We start from the raw sequence: 21,892 nt of genomic DNA on the forward strand, positions 1-21,892 counted from the left end.
TGGTGGGGAGGGGGGCTGTGTGGGGGGTTGGGTGGGGTTAGGGTGGGGGGGGGAGCCGCGTATCCGCTTACTCATTCTGTCTTTAACAAAAAAAAGCGCATATGTTTGGAAGGATCACTCGACTGGGATTAAAACCTAAGTGCTTTTAATGTACGGCTTAGAGAGAGCCCGGAGTCCTTCGTGAACTTGCCGTTTAGTGCTTCTCACACAGGAGATTTGGCAGGAGGGATGAATTAGCGTTCAGATCGCCGCGGTTTTTTGTTGTCGTTGGTTGTTGTTGTTGTGGGGAGTGCGAACACGAGGCTGTACGGTTTGTCTGCGGACGCGGGATGGCAGTGAAACTGCCGAGGCTGGAGTGGCTCTTCTTCCAATGCGCCGTTGTCAGAACGCATTTGTGAACGTGTGGGTGTGGCTCGTCCACAGGTCCTTGATGAAATTGTAAACAATTTAACAAAAGTTTTATGGTACAAACGTATTTATTTTTTATAAGAAAAACTGTACATATTTACATCGCTTTGAGTATAAAAATAAGTTATACACATTTGTGAGTGTTTTTCAATAATACAGTGAAATTGTAAAAACATTTTTTTAAAGCCTCAACTCAGAAGTTTCACGAACTCCGTTCCGAGCAACTCCCATGGTGCAAGTTTCCCTTGCTACCAATCGTCAGGTGTGTGCAGGGCCTAATATCTGAAAGAAGACAGCGCTCGGCTATCAGTTCGTAAGTGTATAATAAAGCAGTGAAATGTGATCAAATCGTGATATGCTGAATATCCTTTGTAGTAACTCCATTATTTGTATTGCTTTGTTGAAATTACTCCCGGGACTTTTGAAACTCATTGTAGTTTAGTTTCAATATCACGTCGCCATCATAAAAATATTAACGTTTAAAAACCGGTTTAGGTGTTGCACGTTGAGACGTGAATAGTGCTCGTGACAATGATTGCTAAAAACAGAATCCTGAACAAGGAAAAATTAATGATGATCCGGTACTCGCTGATGCTCTTCTATCACTACTACCATGCATGGTTACTGTTCCCATCAACTTCACTCATTTTTATTTCTCCACCCATGTTGAGGACTCGGTCGACCAGCACACACTGACTTGTCTCATTCACGCTGCGTTCAACAACCACCACCACACTTCAGGTCCCAATGCATCTTTCTCTCCTTTTTTAATTCCTCAGACTTTTGGAATTCCCTCCCATCGGCTCTCTTCCCAAGTTGTCATAATAATTTTGCTCAATTCATGGAACATATTAACGGCCACCTATTAACGCAGGGCCACCCAGAGGATCGTGGAGGCTTGCGGCTGAATGCCACTTGGGGCCCCCTTATTTATAGGTGGCAAAAACAAAATAAACACACTTTGTGGGACCCTGTTCTGTACGAGGCCTGGGGAAAATTGCTCATTTTCACCTCTATTCTGGGCCAGCCCTGCTGTAACACCTTTAACAGTGCTATTTGTTGCTGTCCGTTTGGCATATTTGGGCCATCAGGCCTGTGTGCTCGCCAACTGTGATTAAAGATATAGTACGGCGTACCCGCGCGCGCGTTGTGTGTCTGTGTCTGCAAGGGCCCTGAAACCGTCATCCGGAGGAATCCGCGGCGCATTGAGCGACGACGTCAGACGCCGAGAGCGGTGACGCCCGCCAGCAGGCCCAGGAGGGCGAGACGCCCGGGCGGGAGTGCACCACGCGTGCCAGAGCGCGCGGCGCTGAGCGGCAGGACCGTGGCGAAAACCGAGTCGCTGGCGTTGAGCGGCACGGGCAGGTTACAGATGCTGCCCTCGCAGCAAGTCACGCACTCCTGCCGACCACAAAGTGGACACTTGGTGAGTGCCGCTCGTGGGACAGAGAGAGAGAGAGAACAGGATTAGTCATCCAATTTGAGATCTTGAGCAGAAGTGGGCATTAAACGCTTGCGGGGGGATGTTTAGATTGTGTGTGTGTGTGCGTTCAGCTGTCATAGACGGTCCCAGCTGCATACATTATTGAACTTAATTAGCTACGGATTAGTGAGCTCAGCACAGGCGCTGCTGGCACAGTAACCATAGCAGAGACGAATGCGTTAACAAATGCACATGCAAGCAGCACCACGCAACTTGCCGGGAGCATTGTGAAGTCGACTCGAACATCCTCACTGAACATGTGCATTTTAACCCCGATGTTCGCGCAGCCATACTTCCACGTGCATGCGCACGGCATTAGCACCGATGTTTGCCACATTCGTAAGTATAAAGTAATCCCCCGGTTAACATTTTTTTTTGTATCCGTTCCATGAAAACTGCTGTAAGCCAAAATAACTGTGAGTCGAAAATATAAAAAAATCACTGAGTGTGCAAGAGAGCTGTTCCCACTGCCAAAACAGAAAACAAAATGTAAACAAAGCCAGTCGGGGTCTAAACGCAACGCTCACAAATGGGCGCCGCTGATTGGCTGAGGGCATGGCCCAGCCCAACTTACGAGCGCTCCGATTGGCCGAAATTGGCGTCCCAACGTGCGTGACGTAAACGTGCCGTTAATAAAAATGTGAACGTTAGTCGAAACCATGGCCTCCTAAGGGAGGCGAAACGTTAACCGAAAAACCGCGAACCGATGTCACTGTTCACCGGGGAACTACTGTAAATACAAACTCGCTGGGCCCAAATATCGGAGAGGTCGTTTGAAGTGCACTTGTACGGGAAGTTGGCAGGTGCCAGGTTGGGGAGGCTGCATCGGTTATACTTAACGGCGTGCGCATTTTAGGTATCGTTGACTCTGGGAAACGAGAGCAGAAAACACTCAACTCCCCCACTCACCCCATCTCCTCCCCGCATCCTCTTGAACATGAAAATAAAGACAAAGATCCCCCGTATAGCCTTAACAAACTGTTGGGGCAAGTGCTGTTAGCGACCGTCTATGAAGGCCGGCACGGCACATAAGGGGGTGAGTGGCCAGAACCACGCCATGCCGCCTCTGTTTACACACTGCACCAGGTACTCATTTTATGCGGAGTCGACTTAGGGGAGGCCCAAGACCGTTTCAGGTAATCGTCACTGGTGTTGACCGTGAGCGGGAATCGAACCCGGGTCGCCGGGTTCGTAGCGCCGACACGCTAACCGCTGCACTACCACTGCCCCCCTTAACACCACACCACACACACGACATTCCTAAAAATATACTATCTTAATAAAAAAAACGGTATGAGTAAACAACCCTATTTTTCTTGATATAAAAGTTTAATGTGTTCTTTTCATGGGGCCCTGCTGTATAACTTTTGGGCTTCGGGCAAAATAAAGTCCCCATTTTGTCACCGGCTAAATCTTGGGCCCCCGAGTGCGAGTGGCTCCCACCACCCAGGCGGGGCCCGATTGGAACCTGGCGGAGCAGCGTCTCGTGGCGTTTCCACGTTTGTTGCCGATTCACGGCGAGGTCACCTGCTCGCCGGCGAGGGGCCCGTCTCTGCAGCCGGTGCCCAGGCACTGTTCGAGGGCGGCGCACCGCTTCGTGACGGAGACGCTGCTCCCGCCGCTCCTCATGTGGTGGTACGTGTAGCAGTATCGGCTCTCTGCATGCGTGCGCGCACACAGTCGAACGTGGTGCGGAGCCGCGGAGTTACCACGCCGTGCTGAGCGACTTACCAGGATTGATAGCGCGGAAAAGGAGATGCGATTGTTGGGAGTTGAACGGTTTCCGAAGAGAATTGCGGGACTGTTGGATTCGTGAGTCCCCCGTGGTGTTTCCGTGGGGAATCGGAAAAGCGTGCCGTGTCGCGGTAACCGTGGAATCGCCAAGAGAGTCACATTCGTTTGCGTGGAGAAGCTGAAATCATCGTGGACATGAATGTACACCTGGGCTTTCAAACAATCCCCATTCACTTCAATGGTGATTCTTGCGGGTCCATTCAAATGAATGGCAGAATCTCTGTTAGAGTCCCATTTGAGTGCTCGGAGATCATAAATAGAGTCGTGATTCCTACCAGGATTGCTCATTACTCGGAGCATTCGTAGTGGGAGTGCAGAAAGGATGCGTAAGGTGTGCAGTTTCATCTCAACATACATTATTTATCCCCATTAGAGCTCATTAGAATACTGCACAATATAAAAATATATATATTTATATAATTTACTGCCCTTGGTAAAGCCACCACTTGATGAAGGCCTTCTTGGTAATGGGGATTGTTTGATCATACATCAGTGACCAAGTGGGGGCTGGGCAAAGGGGGGCCCAGGAACGGTTCACACATCACTCGGAACCCTGGTCGGGAAACGAACTCGTATCGCCGCGTTCATGGCACAGCACGTTAATTAACTGCTCCACCCCACGATACCATTACAGTACCGTCACATTTTTTACTCATACGCAGCATTTCATTTGGGTCGGTCGTGCGGCTGAGATTTTTCAATTTTAGAGTTTGACAACGGACAAACGTTGCCGGCTCGCACAAAGTCCATCGGCACACCTGCCCTGCGCCAGGTGGTGGATGGTGAAGAGCTATTGTTGACGTTATGCCCACACGATCTGACCCGAAAAGAAACTTCATCTTTGTGAAATATATTAATAGGTTTTAACCCTTTCTGGCAATACAACAGGTGTTGTTAAGATGTTCAAACACCAAATAGAAACCTTTTGCAAGGAATCGAGTCTGCATTAACCACACGTACTGGTGGTGAACATGCAAACAAACATGTTCTGATCATTATATATGGCATTGTCTTTGAAACTGATTGGCCTACACCAGATACAGACTTCTCTATGGCCTAGTAACACCAGTGTCAGATTAGAGGACGCCAAAAGGCAGACAGCATTATTTGTGTAGCTAATGCAGACCTGATTCCTTGAAAAAGGGATCGTAGTGTTTGAACATTTAATACCTGTTTTATTTCCAGTAAGGGTAAAACCTATAGTTATTTTTCATGCTTTGATACTGGAAAAATGGTCACAAAACTACATTTTGTCTCGGTATTCATTATAAACACACCATTACCGCATTGCTATATTTTAGTTTTATCGTTACATTTTAAGCAAACTACCATAACGTGAGATTTTATTTATGCAGTTAAATGAACGTTATTGTCGATTCAGTGAACATTGCATACAAGCATTACATGTAACTGTTGTTATGATTGCCGCAAGCGAGAAAGTACCAATATTGCAACGTTCAGTATAGTCAGAACCACGTTGTTAAGTTCTATTGCGCTCTGCAACACACGTGCCTTGCACCTCAGTATCATCATCATCATCATCACATGTTGTTTTTTCATCACGCAAATTGTTAGAGGTGAATGTGGCTGTGCGTGGGGATGAATTTCACAGTAGGTTGTTGGCAGATGCTGCTTAATCACATTTATTTTTTGGCAGGGACTATTTACAAGCGTGTGTTTACAGTGCGCACAAAAAGACAAATATCCCTGTGTAGCTTTTAACAGACCGTCGGAGCGAGTGCTGTCATCAATAACACTCTGTGGCCTTTAAAGAAAAACAATATATACAACGGGTGGCGTTTTGGGTTATGGCTCCTCCTTAGCTTAGATGCATGCCCTATGAAGACGGGACATTGTGTCGTCGGCTATTAAAGGCCACAGTGTCATTGACGAAATGTGTTGAGTTAATGCTGTTCATCGTGCTTGTGCGCCAGTGCCAATAGAGCAGCAGCATCACTGAATAACTGGTTCGGTGATTTCGCAGCTATGCTCCACTTGCGTTGATGTTCTACGGTGGCTAGGAGATGTTAACTACCTCGCCTAGTATACAGGAGGTCGTGGGTTCGATCCCGACCCTGACCCCTGCTGTATATTTGGAGTTTGCATGTTCTCCCCCGTGGCCGTGTGGATTTTTTTCCAGGTCCTCCGGTGTTTTTCCCTCCACATTTATAACCAACATCACGTGTTTAGAGTATTTGGCTGTCAATTTTCACACGGTAAGCCACTTCGTTGAGCGGTCATTTGTGATAGCCAGGTCGCTTCTAAAAACAGAGCTAAATAGCAGCTCAGTGCGGCTTTACTTGGTCAGATAAAATTTGTTTGAAAAAAATGTTCACCGCCGAAAGGCTGTTGTGTGGCCCGCGTTGTGTCCCTTGCGTGCCGAGCTTCTGGTTTGACGGCGAGCGGGAAGCTCACCTCGGGGGCAGTACGTGTCGGGAGCCCAGCGGTTGCACTCGTAGTTGTCTTTGGCATCCTCGCACGTAAAGCACTTGAAGGCCCCCGGGTAAGGAGTTGCTGGAGGAACAGGATAAATAAGAGAGTGAGCTGTCTCGTAATTAAATGTCTGCACGCTCAACAGTCCTGTCAGCGTGTCACGGGCTGTGGAAAGACGCTGCGGGGGAAGCGAATGGATTCGACGGCGGGATTTTTACGGCGATGGAACTCTGTTTGACCACCCTGAAACCCGGTGGCACAGGACGCAGATTTCGCTGTTTAACCTCACAGCCTGGTTGACCTCTTCCCCTCTCCGCGAGTTCCAGGCGCCCATCGCTTTTATGATTGTGTGTTTGCCCACCACTTTGTTTGTCTCCTTCCCATCTCCCTTATTTCCCCAAACCCAGCCCTGCCCCCCACCCTCCCAGCAACCCAGACACGGTGCAATCCAACCCTCGCTCCCACCCACATCCTTTTGTCTTCTGTGTTAAATATTAAATGAATGTTTTGAGTGCTGGGTGAAATCGTCGGAATGCAATGCTTTCCTTTACATTTCACTATGCGACAGCTCTCGGAGACTGCCTTTATGCACGGGAGATTTGAATACTGGGCACGGAGGTGCAGCTATTGAGTTTTACCTATCCAATCACAGGCAGCATTCTAACCAGAAATTTAAGCTGTAACACCCGCACGCTATTTCCCGTTCTTGCAAATGATGCCACGTGCTCTTTAGCACCAATGTCGCAGTGGATTGCAAGCTCTGGATACATCTTCGGAATCATTAACTCCTTGGCAACGGTCGGATTTGACACACCGACGCCGTGCAAAGACAGTGGCCCCGACGGTGATCGTGTTGAGCACGAGAACTACCCGCGGCTCGCCCCATCCCATGTGCCTTTACTGGATGGGTAGAGTCGCTGGATGTCGTGCGCCGTGAAGTCTCGTCCACGAGCGGGGCTCGAACCGATCACCAGAAGAAGCAGGGGCACCCAGAAGACGCGGGACGGCGGTGGCAGCGACAGTGGCGGAGATAGAGTCACAGTCAGGACGAGGGTCAAGGTTAGGGTCAGTGCGGAGGTGCGGGTCGGGGGGTCCCAGTTAGCCTGGGCGGCCCGAGTTGGCATCGCGTGAGCCGGCGGGAGGCATCCAGAGCTGCCTCGACTAGGCCTTCCTCGCCACGGCGGAGCCTTCTGAGAACCTGAAAGGGAAACGTGACGCTGAGTGGGTCCTCCGGTGCGTGGGGTTAGGGTGCACGGCGCTGGGACTGCTTTCTGCTCAGAGCAGCGGCCAGCAAACCGCACGCAAGCGATGGGGCGAACAGGAGCTGCCCTATTCAGTTCGTGAAGAAGCTCTCATCAAGTGCAGCGAAACGTCGGGGATCAAGTCAAAGACCTCGTGCAACAAGAAAAAACACCGTACTGATAAACAGCACAACTGTGAAAAGCTAAGCAGGACAATTTGGCTTCTATCGTGTTTTTTTTTAAAGCAGCGTTCATTCAAGTAATTTGTCATACTGTGCACTAAACAATGAAATACATCACATATCTACGATTAAATACAGCAGGGGCGCCAGTGGTTAGTGCACAGTGTGCTGTGAACAGGCACCCTGAGTTTGAATCTTGTGCATGGTTAAGTGCCGAGTGATATCTGAACTTGTGCTCGGGCACACTCCTTCACCGCTCCGCAGTAACCAGCGTGGTGAAGTATGGATACATGACCCCCATGGTCGATCTGGTGTGGTACTGCATTCATCCAGCGAAGTTTATTTTCATTTGTCGAATCGTGAAAAACATTTGTACGTGTGTGTGTGTGTGTATGTTGAACTTCTCTCGCACCGTACGTAGCCAACCGTGCTCATTCAGAGGTGCGGTGGGGAAGGACAACAAAGCAAACACAAAAAGCCGTTCTAAAGAAATTCGTTTTTCCATTTAGAAGGAATACCAACAGACGTTGCCAAAATGCCAAGCCTAACCGTTGAACCCTTATGGCGGGACCCCGGGGTCCCAAATAAACGGAAGTCAAAATCGTAATTAGTTAATTTATTTCTGGCGACTCCGTCCCACCGCGCACATGAACGCCACGATCCACCAGAAATCAATCCTCTCGTTCTTCACCCAAGCACCCGTCGTTGCCAAAATTGCCGTAGTTATAAACAAAACTCGGAAACTTTGATTAGTGCATCGTGTAGAGCTCGTCGAGAGCAACAGATCGCCGCGTCGTTCGCCTTCAACAGACATAGAATGACGTCGCAACGCAGTTTGTGCGAGAGCCGGGGGCTTATGGGACCCCGGGGTCCCGCCATAAGGTTCAATTGTCAGTTTGAGGCAAGTCTCAGCAGCATGACTTTAATGTGGGAAGGGGGACGACGACGATGACAAGATACAAATAATAAATAATCAACAAGCCTAAAAAAACACGCCAACCCCCCCCCCCCCACCTTTCTCCTGGCTACAGAACACCACCTCTGACAGCTGGCGATTTAACAGAGCCTGTCCCCATTATTATCTGAGGGCAGACAATGGCAAAGGGGGGGGGGGGGGGCTCTGTGCAAAGATGCCTTGGTGGGCACTTTACGTTTTAACCCTTTAATGTCTAGAAGTCTACGACCGGAACCAGGTTAGGGGTGGGGGAAACCTGTCTGGTCAGAAACTGCAGGAGAAGTGATTAAATAAATATATTTGCCCTCCGTGAACTATTATGTTGCTTTAGCATCGCTACGTTACTCAAAGATAAGTATTTGACCGTGCACATTTACCATACACGTGTTTTTCATTTATTTAATCCATTACCTGTCATGGTGAACTTAAAATGAACTCAACAGAAAATGTACTCATCACCCACCAACTGTGTCGTGCAGTAAGTCAGCCAGCTCCTGGCTGCTTTTACTTTGGTACAGTATTATCACAGGCCTCCAGTCGGCTTGGTTGCTTCTGGCCTTTGTCACTTTTTCCCCGTTATGAAAACACCACGTTTCTTCGGGGGGCCATTTTTTGGCGATGAGAAGCAGAGGTGGGACAAAGTCATTGTTATGCAAGTCCAAGTCGAGTCGCAAGTCATCAAATTCATGACTCGAGTCTGACTCGAGTCCAAGTCACATGACTCGAGTCCACATCTCATAGGTGGGACAAAGTCATTGTTATGCAAGTCCAAGTCGAGTCGCAAGTCATCAAATTTATGACTCGAGTCTGACTCGAGTCCAAGTCACATGACTCGAGTCCACACCTCTGATGAGAAGCTCCCGAGTCACGTGCTTAGCCGCTTGCCCCACCGGATTGGCTGGGCCACCACGGATCCACTCACCCGCCGCGGCTTCAGCGTCCTCGCTTGCCGAGTGTGCAGGCGGTGCAACTGCACGAGGGGGTTCTTGGGCCGGTGGGGGGCACATGCACCGTGCTATGAAGACAGGGGCGAAATTAGGACAAGGGGCCATGATTGTTTTAAACACAGTTGCTGATCACAGGCCCAAAGGCCAGAAACGCCACGGCGAGCCAACGACAAATAGCACTAACACGGTTGTAATAGTTCTAGATTTGAAGCTTTCGTGACTGCAAGGATTCATATTCTTAGGTTTTTTCGGTAAAGTCACGTAGGTAAAACATCAAAATTAATAAAAATAAAATAAAAATAAAATAAAAATCACGACGTTTCGGAGGCAACACAAGTCTCCGGTTGTAATAGATTATTCTCACCAGACCTAATTCCAAGCATGCTATGCCACTGTGTGACTTTGTAGCACTCGCTCGTTCGTAATCCCAGGGCCACAGCGGGACGGCGCAGCTGTTGTGGTCGTTACTCCGCCGCTTTAGTTTTAGTTGTGCGGTTAGCCGCGCAACTTCCACGGCACATTCTATTTCGGGATTTTTCTTGACTTACTCCCTGCAAAAACCCACATGCATGCACCCTCATCTCGCGTGTCAACTTTAGAACTGTACCCACGTGTTCTTAAATAATCCAGGTGATGCATAGCAACACCAACAAAACCATACTTTTATAGAAACAAAACTATTAATGTATCATTAAAGAGTGTGTTGGCCTATACGGTGCTTGTAATGAATACTGCATTGAGGAATGTTAGATGTCTGAAACGCCTTCGTATCGAGGACGGGGTGTATGTCACCATCCAACGCTTAGGAAACAGTCGGAATTCCGAGTCTGGCTTGTGTCTCGCGGATGGGCAGGTGAGCAGTACCTCCTTGCCGCGTGGTACTGATTCACAGTTACCCTCATTGTGGCCTGAACAAGAAGGAGGGGGAGGTCGTCCCCCCATGGGTCATGGACAGGAGATACGTCACGCCGAGATACCCAGCCGTGGCATTCGCAAGCCCCTTCTGTTTTGTGTACGCAGATGTCTCGCCTTGTCTGTCAGCCTGCCAGGGGTGGCAGAGGACGTGCCAAAAGTAACTGCCACGATTGTGGACTTTTTCTGGTGTGAGGAATTTAAGGCTGCGGTCTCCTTTGAAGTCCGTGGACTCTGCTCACGAATTAGAATTCAGCCAAGGTAGATATAGTATTCCTGATCATGTTGCTTTTAAAGGTGCAAATCTGCATTCCCTCAAACGGGGGGGGGGGGGGGTGGTAAGTAAAACATAATAATTTAATTAACATAAAAGCATGTTGAAACTGCCTTTACGGTCATGCCACACAGATAGAGAGGCCAGAGAGTTAGCATTGAATCAATCGTGTGCGTGAATTTACTCTTGACATTTTAGCAAACCGCACGTTGGCAGCGGTGCACAAGAACAAACAACGCACTTGTCAGCAACACTGCGGCATTTAAAGGAGAAGTTTCTAATCGGTGACATTTTGGGAAATGGCCCTCCTTGTTACCGCACGAATGGAGAGGCCAGAGAGGTAGGGATCAATCTCTCATTGTGAATATGGAGAGCGCTAACTCCCTGGCCTCTCGATCTGTGTGGCTATAAAGAAGGGGCATTGCCCTGAAACGTCGCCTTTTATATACTTTTACTTTTAAGGCAGTTTTATTGACGAATGTGTAGGCTTTTTTAACATGTAAATTCGAAGACAATGCTGTATTGAGGCAAATGAAAAAAAAAACACTTTTTCGAGATAAAAGCATGAGGAACTAAACAATTCAATAACATTTCATTTCCATGTTTATTTATTACACGCATAATCCCGTTTAGCTAGTTACACAGCTAATTTGCAAGTGAGATCCATGGTGCCTCAGCACAGAACAAGAACAACGACATCAAAGACGTTACACGATTAAAGCAACGCCTAAAAACAACAACAACAACAACAACAAAAAACAGCTGGGTTAATTTAATCCATTTGTGGGTCACGAACAGTCACATTTCACGAAGTCACCGGGGAAGTGAATCATTTGCCAGCCGTCTTTTATTAGAAAAAATATTTTAAAAAATTTTTGGGACAAAATCTGCCTGGAAAGAAGGAGACGTGGCCATGCCGCTAAATTGAAACACACCGTGGCGAGCGCGCGGGTGGCCCGGTGGATCCACAGCGCGCGGGGCCCGTGGGCGACCGACCGCACAGCGAGGGGCAAATCCGCGAGTCACGCGCCCGCTGAGGCCGGATCGTCAAACACACGCCACGCGCCGCAGGTGCCGCCGCCTGTTCCCTCGCTTTCGGCCGAACCCCAACACCTGAGCAGGCGGAACCCCGCTGGGGTCCCCCCCCCCCACTGCCTGTGTGTGTGCGTGTGTGTAGTGCGTGTGTGTGTATAGTGTGTGCGTGTGTGTAGTGCGTGCGTGTAGTGTGTGCGTGTATAGTGTGTGTGTATGTGTGTGTGCGTGTGTGTGTGTAGTGTGTGTATGTGTGTAGTGTAGTGCGTGCGTGTAGTGTGTGCGTGTATAGTGTGTGTGTGTGTGCGTGTGTGTGTGTAGTGTGTGTATGTGTGTAGTGTAGTGCGTGTGTGTAGTGTGTGTAGTGTGTGCGTGTGTATGTGTGGCGCTGAGCTGTGGGGAGCGGTGGTGTAGCGGTTAGCGCGCTGCGCTACAAACCCGGCGACCCGAATTCAATTCCCGCTCCCGGCCAACACCCAGTGACGATTATCTGAACCGGTCCTGGGCCTCTCCTAGGTTGACTCAGCCTCAAATGAGTACCGGGTGCGGTGTGTAAAGATCGCCACTGGGGAGACAAAGGTGGCCGGGCGTGGTGCCGGCCACCCACCCTCTCGTGTGCCGTGCCGACCGTCATAGGTGCTCGCGAACAGCACAGGCTATACGGGGCATCTTTGTCTTATTGTGGTGGTGAGCCTCTGCAAGTTCAATCTGGCCCTAGGGCCACTGTGCCACATGTGGGTCACCTCGCGGGGGCCACCATGCCCCCCACCACACAGTCACGTGTTGACACACGACACCGTTCGAGAATAATTATACTTTACTGCCCTTTGTCAGTCTAACTGCTGGATGAAAGCCTCCCCATGCCTTGTTTGAAACCGTAAGCGCTGTCGAGCCCCTTGGTTTGACCGTCCTTCGTGTGAGTTGGGTGCCCGAGACCGCTTTGAGATATCCCCTCGCTTTCCCACGTGAGCTCAGCTGCGCTCGTCACGAATTTAACTCGCTGGGTTATCTGCGTTTTCGCGGGCCGTAATGCCTCGCCAAAATAGCCCGCATGCGGTAAGTGAGGGTGCAGGCTTTTATTGGAGGCATTTTAAACTAAAAGTGCGTTAAAAGTGTTTTTACGCTGTGATAAGGGGGGTGGGGGGGGGTGACTTTTACAGCACGTGGTTCTGCGTCGTAAGTTTTGGACAATAGAAAGTTCTCTCCCCCCCCCCCGCTAAGAAAAAAAATCCGCCCTCCTTTAAACCGAACCGTAAAAAATGTGAGCAGTGCGCGGTACGGCAAGTGTGTACACACTCCTGTTTGGAAGGGTTTGTTTTTATGATCGTGTTCACTGTGGCGACCAGGTAGAGGACTGCACGAGCAGGCGACGCACGGACAGTGTTCACACGTTTATTCCCCTAAAAACATTGTACGGGCCATGCTGAAATGCTCGAATGACCTTTTACAAAAGGTCGTGCTGATGTACAATGTCTGGCTGATGCAGAAGCCCCATTTTCTTAAGGTAACCAAATGCCCTGACAAATTCTGCATTACGATGTGTGCAGTACTGCGATATTTAGATAATATTTTATTATTTACACATTGCGCATGCATACATAACCCTGAAGAATGGCCCAACATGTTTTGAGTGTCCAATATTAGAGTGTATTATGAGTATTACTGCACGGTGAGGTGCAGCAGTGGCGCTGGTTAAATAGCACTGAGCTAGAAAAGCGTTGACCTGCGTTTGATTACCAGCCACATCTAACATCGGTAGCAGTGAAATCTGAACCCATCCTGGGTGCAATCAGCACTGCCCAGTGTGGTGAAGTATGGTCAAACAACCCCATGGCGTGGGAAGGCCTGGATCCAACGGTGGGCTGACAAGGGATGCACATTTTAGACAGTATTTTTCTCAAGAATACATTGGCTGCACTGGTTTTCCTAATTGATTTATTTGTTTATTTTGCTGAAATGCTGTAAGTGCTGTTAATTCAATTAAAAATTGTTCGGAAAATCATGAATACATACTTACAAAATGTTATCCTGCTCACGCGGGATAAAATAGCATGCGCCCGTTATAGTGTCAAATGCGTTTAGGATGCGGCGAATACGTTTCCAGCTTGATTTCACCAGGCTAGCGAGTCGGCAACGAAAAGAAAACAAAGAGCCCTCGACATTTCAAGAGCCGCAATGCACTGTGGTGAACACGAGGCGGTGGGTCCTGAAATAAACGTCGCGAAGCAGCCCCCCCCCCTAAAGAGCCGCAGCACGCGGCTCTGGACACGCAGGTTACACCCGGCAGGCGACAAGACACAACCCCATTCGGAAGAAGAGAGAACAAAACCCATGGTAAGCATCGTCTAATTCCCAACGGTGACCCCGAGTTCCAACCAAAGGTTGGGGGGAAAAAAAAGGTGGCAATGAGGATTTTAGTTGGAGTTCCCATTGGATTGGATCGAGATTGTATTGGAAGTTTGAAGTTGACGTGTACAACGTGTGAACGATTGTACTCAAACGCAGGCAGCTGTGGCCAGGAACGTGCGGCGAAAGCACGAGCAGTGTGACTGCTTAAATGCAACAAAGGTCCATCCCGTAAAGCGATAAGTTACTCAACTTACAGTTAGTACATTATGTGGACAAATCTTGATCTGAATAATGAAGAGAGGTATTTTTTTTTCCTTTGTCTCCTTCTTCTTCCTGCTTTGTAATGGAACACCCACCGCTGGCAGGCTGCCACGGGATGGACAGCTTCAGTGGCTGGCGAGCGAGTCATGGGCAAGGCAGTACAGTCGGACAAATCTGCAGCCCGACATATAGCGGCTTGCTCCATAGGACAGCAGCTGCGGTGCCTTGGTGCGCGTCACTGGAACCCACCACCACCACCCACCCACCCTTGTTTCCCTCCCTCGCATTTTATACGGCGGCACTGACTTAATCCCTGCAAAGGCTCCACTGAGCCAAAACATTTAGGCTGGAATTTGAGTTTCTGGGTGGCTGCGCAGAGAAAGGGTCACGCCAACAGGAGCCTATCTGCGGTGATTCACCGCGTGAAATGTGAAACGTAGCCAACGTCTCGGAAAACGAATGGCTGCATATACGGTGCAGCACTCTGTAGACATTGGGCTACCCGTGCCGTTAAGGGTAAGGATGGACAATCCTTCCTTTTTTTAGAAAGCCACCGGAAATATGCACTTTTACATCTAAATTGAAAACTAATTTCTTTAGAACTGCTTTTTGTGTTTAGTTTGTTGTCCAACCCACCACGGCACCTCCGATTAGCGTGGTTATCTACGTATGGTGCGAACGAGGTTCAACATACATACAGATAGACATTACAATACGCTACGATGTTGTTTTGTTTACGACCGTTAAATACCTCGTGCAATATTGCTTAATGACCTGTTCTCTGCAATATTAATGATGTTGCCTTGTTGTTGTTGTTGCTGCTGCTGCTACTGTGCTCACGCAGCACGGATCACCCGTGCAAAATAGCCAGGCAACTGGCTAAAGCCCCCCCCCCCCCATCATCATGTGTGACAAATCAAATAAACTCACCGCTCACAGAGCGTCCCAAATGCGACTGCATCATCTCGAGACGAACAAAAAAAACACGGAAACAGTGGCACATTACGCGCACGGCAAGCGTTTCTTTTGCGTGCCATGTCATAAAACCGCGACCATTGTAATTCATAGGCTAAAGGTGTGTGCAGTTATGGGAAATGGTGACAGCGTTGGGTGTGGATGGTTGTCTAATGTGTGGGTGGAGAGCGGTGGCGTCTTGGCGCAGCGATAAGCAACACCGCACTTTGAACGTGGCGACCCGAGTTTGGATCCAGGCGACGGCCAACATCGAGCGCCTGGTGATATCAGAAGTCTGCGGCAAATGAGCACTTGGCGCAGCGTCTAAACAGCAGCACGGGGGAGACAAAGGTGGCCGAGAACATACATACAGACCCCCAACGGTCTGTACGCACGTTGAACTTCTTTCGCACCGTACGTAGCCAACCGCGTTCATCGGAGGTGCGGGGGACGGCCAAAAATTTTACACAAAAAGCAGTTTTAAAATTAATGAAGTTTTCAATCTAGGTTTAAAAGTGCATAAGCTCCAGTGGCTTCCTCATATCGGAAGGAGGGTCTGTGTTTGGCTACCCGAGGAAGCCTTTGTTGGTGGTTGTCAGTGTGCGTGGTGTGCAACTTCGTAGACGGTATACGTACTGTGGTAGCGCAGCGTGCGCTCGTCTTACAAGAGCGAGGGAACGAGAGAGTTGCGATGATAATTAACCAGCGAGTGATGATCATCGCGTATAGGAGATTTGTCCACGTGCAGTATACGTTACAGTATTGAGCGGTCGGTGGGTTTTGAAGTGCAAAACTCGGTCGTGACCTCTGCCATGCGGGGGGTAGGGGGGGTTGCTTTGGATTATGCTCGCTTAGCCCTCGCACATTTCCTCTAATAGGTTCCGGGGAAATTGGGGATCTTTTACAAAGGCGAGGCTGACCGGTGGCTACATCCATTTAATCACCCATGCGGCGAGCACTGTCAATGTCTTTCGAAGTGAAAGTGGGGAGGGGGGGAAGGGGGCACGACATTCAGTAAGTTTAGGAGAATCGGAATATTATACTTTATTTTTGTGACATGATGAATGACACGACTGTGGCCGTAACTGACGTTTTATTATCCTGTGGGTTTCTTTTGACATTCCGAAGGTCGAGTTTTTGGGGGTAGCTGTTGTTCAAGTTGCTTTACCGGAGGTGCCTTGGTTACATTGATTTGTTTTACAACACTGTACTGTGGATCTCGAATGTCTACACACGAAGTTACGGGGGAGAGCGGTGGCGCAGTGGTTAGCGCACTGTGCTAACGAGCCCGGCAACCCAAGTTTAGGTTCTCGGTGATGGCTAACACATCAGTGGTGAGGTCATATCTGAACCAGTCCTATAGTGGGCCCTCTCCTTCAGCAACCTGCACTGACCAGCATTGGGGAAGTATAGTCACTGGTCATATAATCGCAGGTACGTTTAGCCAACCATGTTAATCGCACCTCCGATTAGCAGGGTTGGCTACGTACGGTGCGAAAGAAGTTCAACACACCGTACATACAGTGCCGTAAAGCACGGGGAGCCCTTCATCCAGCAGTGGATTAACAAAGGGCTGCACATTTATGTTCACCTAGTTGTGTGTGTATTTCTATCTTATTGAATCATTCAAATCATACCCTGTTTAATGTTATACTGTACTGTACTTCATTTATATCATGCTCTGTTGTGTCAATTTGAACTTGCATTATATATTTTTTCAGAGCAATAGTCACTTGTCGCCAGAGTATCCCTTGAATACGACCTAAATGGGCCCTCTTTCTCTCACCTGGCTACAACTAAGAGCATCTGCCGTATCTCATCGATATATGACTACAAATGGCTTTTCAGTCCGTGGGCGAGCTGCGCTACATTGCCTGTGAAAGGAGCTTAGAAATGTGATTGATGCACAAATCCTAAACGCAGGATCGGACCCTGCTTCTCAGTGCCTGCTGTTGCAGAACATGTTCCACAATCAACCTGAATGAGTGTTTAAACATTTTCCTTCCACTCGTCACTTTCCGTATGTGTATTGACTCATCAGCCTGCACGTTAACTGTTATTAGAGTACTTGAATACACTGTGATAGGAGTGTAGCCATACGCATATAATACACATGTATTCTTTGCTGTCTCAGCAGCTCTCCCGCTATATTTTTCACCTGATGACGGTTGCTTGTGTTGAGATAAAAACGTCGTGATATTGTTATTATTATTTTTATTAAAAAATTTTTTATCTACGTGGCGTTACCCAAAGACCCAAAGAATAAGAATAGGAGTGTAGCCTTTTGCTTAAGCACGTATCGTTTCACCCCCCTCCCCCCCCCGGTGCTCCTCGATGTGAACATGTATTAGGCAGTCGATGCATGAATCACTAAATACACGCATCGCCTTTGCTTCGGCCGCATATAAACATGACCACGAGCTGTGGCGGAGTACGGTTGGCAAGGGCCCTTGTGCAAGGAATGTTGAGATTGGAGGGGGGACCTCCTGCCACAATATCCCTTCCCTCTTGGTAGCCCCGATGCTTGAACACCACGGGCCCACGGGTCTCAGTGCAGCTGCACCGCCTGCACACTCGATAGCTAACTCCGCTGCAAACACAATTCTGCTGCTGCATTGCTTTCTCTCACTTTGTTATTGTTCAAGATCCTTGCATGTGGCGATTTTCCCCGCGCAGTCCAGGAGTTTTTGACCTTTGTCGATTTTCATCCGTGTTTCTCGTCTTTGACTGCACATTTAGGGCAACCCCCTCCCTCCTCCATCCAACGCTCTTGTTCACACCGTCCGTGCGGGCAAGATGTGGCAGGAATCTCGCTTGGATCAGGCAGCCCTAACGCCACTCGCTCAGCGCAATCCTGTCGTCACAAAGGCAGCCCCATCTCCCAGTGGCGAGTGTTCCCGTCGTTGGGCTTGTTAGCATGGGATTGATGGAATGATTGATTGATAGATCAACTCCCGCGGCTGTCGACAGTAATTCGTTTTTGCGGTGCAGCTTTACCTAAGCGCGTCGTCTGCAGGAAACTGAACGCCTGAAGAGGTTTACTGCGTGAGATATTCCCCGAAGTCGCAAGTCGACATTTCGAACTTTTGCTCCCATCTTTATGAAGAAAACAATTGTCACTTTCCTGCCAAATTTCTCAATGCACGTTTGCGTAAGAGGTAACATCGTGGGACCGTGACAGGTAGCAGTGGCTTTGGGATGCCTTCATCCTGCGGTGGATTGCTCATGGCTAATAATGACGATCACATACATCATCCAACTGTGGGTTGATCGTGGCTGATGGTGATGATGATGCAATAACGATGTAACTTTCATATGTAACCAGGTGAGACAAAGGCATGACCGTGGCCAGCTGTCACCTGGTCAGGTTTGTTGACGGGCATCTCACTGAAAACCCATCCATGTAGATCGTCACGATACGTTCTAGCACGAGGCGGTGGAGTGACACCTTCACGAAGTCCACGCCATTCGAAACACAACGGAGTTTGGTGAAACATATTCATCATCGTCGCCAGCCACGATAAATCCACTGATGGATGAAGGCCTTCCCAAGCCATCACAATCTGTCACGATTATACGATGTAGCAACACGTTATCTGTACAGTACTAGTACTATGCATGGCATGAAGAAAACCGATGGAGTAAAATCCGCAAGGACTCACCTCTTGCCTTATTTTTTTCCGTGTCCAAGTCTCGCAGCGTGGCGGCGGTGGCGTGGGCCCAGAGTACGAGCGAGTATCGGGCGGCGTCTCACGGCCAGCGAAGCGGCGGCGTTGTCGGGGGGGGGGGGTCGGCAGAGTGCCGTGGAGACTCCCAGTGAGTTAACTCCGCAAAGCACCCCGAGGCCGTGTGGTGTCACTCCGCGAAGGGAGCAGTCGGAGAAAGCTCGCGCCGGTTCCGATTGGCCGCTCGGGGTGAGAGCAGAGAGAGGGGGTGGGGGGGGAGGTTCTCTGGCTGATGATGGGCGTAAGGGATCTTGCACACATACACACAGACACACATGCGTCGACATACTTGGGACACAAAGACGAAGTGCCTCCACCCCACTACCCCGCTCTTATAGCCTTAATAGATTGTTGGGGCAAGGGCTGTTAGCGAGCACCTTTGAAGAGCGACACAGCACAGGAGGGGGTGGTGTGACCAGAACCTCGCCCGGATTGCCTTAGTCTACCAAGTGTTCATCTTTGGGGCCGTCTATAAATGACGTCATTCACCTAGGGGGGGGGGGGGGGGGTCAGACATTTGTGACGATGTGTGACGAGGGGGGGGGGTTTGAGAAATGTGACGTCACATCAAAATGTGCAACTTTAAATAAATATAGAATTATTATAACAACACAAATTGTTATAACAACACTCCTACAACATCAGAATGCAGCGCCACATTAAATACGCACTACAATGACAATAGTTTAAAGCGATTTGAAGCATGTTTATTTTCAAAATGGAAATATGGTTTTGGGGGGGGGGGGCAGAGCTTTGTGACGTTATATTTGAGGGGGGGTCTGACTTTTTGTGACGCCGTGTGACGAGGTACTGATTTAAGGCTGGGTCGAACTAGGGGAGGCCCCGTGACCCTTTTAGACATTCGTCACTGATGTTGGCCGTGAGCGGGAGTCGAGCCTTCATCGCGGGGTTCATAGCACAATGCGCTAATCTCTGTCCCACCGCTCCTCACTTCAGACAAATGCACACACACATATGCATAAACCTATTAAGCACACTTGAAGACATACACAGATTTCCACGCACACATATACTTAAACACATTTTAGAAACGTTCATACACAAATACACACATTAAAGCACTTGCCCACACACGTGTGCATACTAGTACGGGAATACACGCATATGCAAGTATCCATGAGCAAAGTGACATTCACACATGCACGGAAACGAAATGTTAACTCCCTCGCCTGGCACACAGTCGTGGGTTTTATCCCAACCCTGACGCTTGCTGTATATTTGTAGTTTGCATGTTCCCCCCGTGGTGGTGTGAATTTTCGTCCGAGTCCTCCGGTTTTTCTCTCCACATTTAGAAACATGCTTTTATAGTATTTTGACTGCTATAAATGTCCACAAGCCGTTTCGTTGAGCTATAATGTGTGGCCAGGTTGCTTTCGAAAAAGAGCTTAACAGTTCAGTGGGGATTACCTTGTAAAATTTAAATAAATATCTAAAAATTGTTTAGTTTATAGTTTAACATGGACATTCAAGTGTATGCACAGCAGGAAAAAAAAATGAAAAATTAAATTTACTTAACTAAGCATGGGAAGTTTGAATGAGTCCCAAAAACGAATTCAGGAGGGTGTTGCATTAAGATGTTTGGCCAATTCTATTTAAGGCAGAGATTTACACGTGGGGGATGAAACCAAGAGTGTCTGGAGAAAACCGACCCCCACGTGTATGATAGAGGGTTGCACTCAAAGGTCCACACGGATGGGGGTTCACAAACCCTCTTCCTCTGCCAGCTCCTTGCCACCTCGAAATCCAGAGACATTCTTGTACAGGACAAATCTAGGCAATTCACCAACCCTCGTCTTAAAAACGATGGGTCACATGTGTGATCCAGCACCAGCTGATGTGTGTCCAGTGGTGTGGAGATGGTGACCATTTTGAGTAGTAACCCCTACAAAACGGGCATGTATTTTAAGGTGAAACACCACAAAGAAATACAACTTCCTCTTTTCTCGCATTATTCCCACTCGTGTGGGCCCTGCCTTCCTGCTTATCTTTCTCCACCCCTCCCCATCCTGTGCCATCATCTCTACGGCTCCTCCACATCCTGGTTCATCACTTGGAACTTTCTCTTTCTGGCCCTGCTTCGGTCTCCACCCTGGTGCTTCCATCTTCATCGAATTGCTTCCAAAGCAGAAATGCTAGATATATATATCAAAAAATGACTGGAAATCTTTGCAAGTAGTCATCATCATTGTGATTTATGTGGCTGTTACGTTACTCATTATTTAGCTGGCCAGTCGACTCAGTGGCAGAGTGAGCGTCTCGCAATCGCGAGGCTGCGACTTCAAATCACGGTTTGCAGTTAACTTGGCCCATCATCCCTTCGGACTTCATCCAAATTGTGGAAGGAGTCAACAATGGTTTTCCTATCGATAGCCAGAAGCCTTGCCACAGGACTGACTGTTGAATTTCCAGAAGAGAGGAGACATTGTGAGAAATAAATTACCGACATTGTGGACAAAGAAATGCCCCTGACATGAAGCTTGCTGTGTGTGGACCGTAGGAAGGAAATGTGAAAGCGCAACTCGGAACGCACACTGGGACACAACTCCTCCATCAGCAACACAATTAATCTGCATGCGGCATAAGACCCACTCTGTCGATCTGAATCAAGGGCTCTCGTCATCGCAGTGCTCTCGGGGAGAATTTGGAGGGCAGGTGCCAGCTGCAGATCGTCTGAGAATAATAGAGATTAGTAGAAACAATTGCTGGTTCAGCGGAAGGGTCATTAAACGATTTCACCTAAGGCAATGTTTCCCATGACTCAGGTCCACCGAGGCTGTGATCAACCGACCGCTTGGCCGCGTGGCTTCCATTTTATAGTGTTTGCACTCTTTTTTGTTTTATATCGTCATCATTATCACCAATCCACTGCTGGATGAAGGCCTACGCAAGCTGCTGCCGCCTCTCACGATTCCGTAATGTAA

General features: G+C 48.7%; 1 protein-coding gene across 2 annotated transcripts; it reads right to left on the reverse strand.

The window, feature by feature from the left end:
* Window positions 1-457: 457 nt before the first annotated feature.
* Window positions 458-19,054, reverse strand: LOC144720858 (ly6/PLAUR domain-containing protein 6-like). Of its 2 annotated transcripts, none has more exons than XM_078597953.1 (6): window positions 18,888-19,054; window positions 9,419-9,511; window positions 7,020-7,316; window positions 6,101-6,199; window positions 3,419-3,549; window positions 458-1,809 (listed from the first exon to the last, which is right to left on the reverse strand). In XM_078597953.1, the coding sequence occupies exons 2-6, from the start codon at window positions 9,501-9,503 to the stop codon at window positions 1,627-1,629; spliced, it is 795 nt and encodes a 264-aa protein (XP_078454079.1). In that variant the 5' UTR covers window positions 9,504-9,511; window positions 18,888-19,054; the 3' UTR covers window positions 458-1,626. The 2 variants fall into 2 exon arrangements, with proteins under 2 accessions (XP_078454079.1, XP_078454077.1); XM_078597951.1 differs by having other exon boundaries at window positions 7,014-7,316; window positions 18,888-19,001.
* Between the last annotated feature and the right edge of the window lie 2,838 nt (window positions 19,055-21,892).

This window comes from Lampetra planeri, chromosome 10, assembly GCF_965212315.1.
Source record: "Lampetra planeri chromosome 10, kcLamPlan1.2.h2, whole genome shotgun sequence".
In the NCBI taxonomy this organism is placed as follows: domain Eukaryota; kingdom Metazoa; phylum Chordata; class Hyperoartia; order Petromyzontiformes; family Petromyzontidae; genus Lampetra; species Lampetra planeri.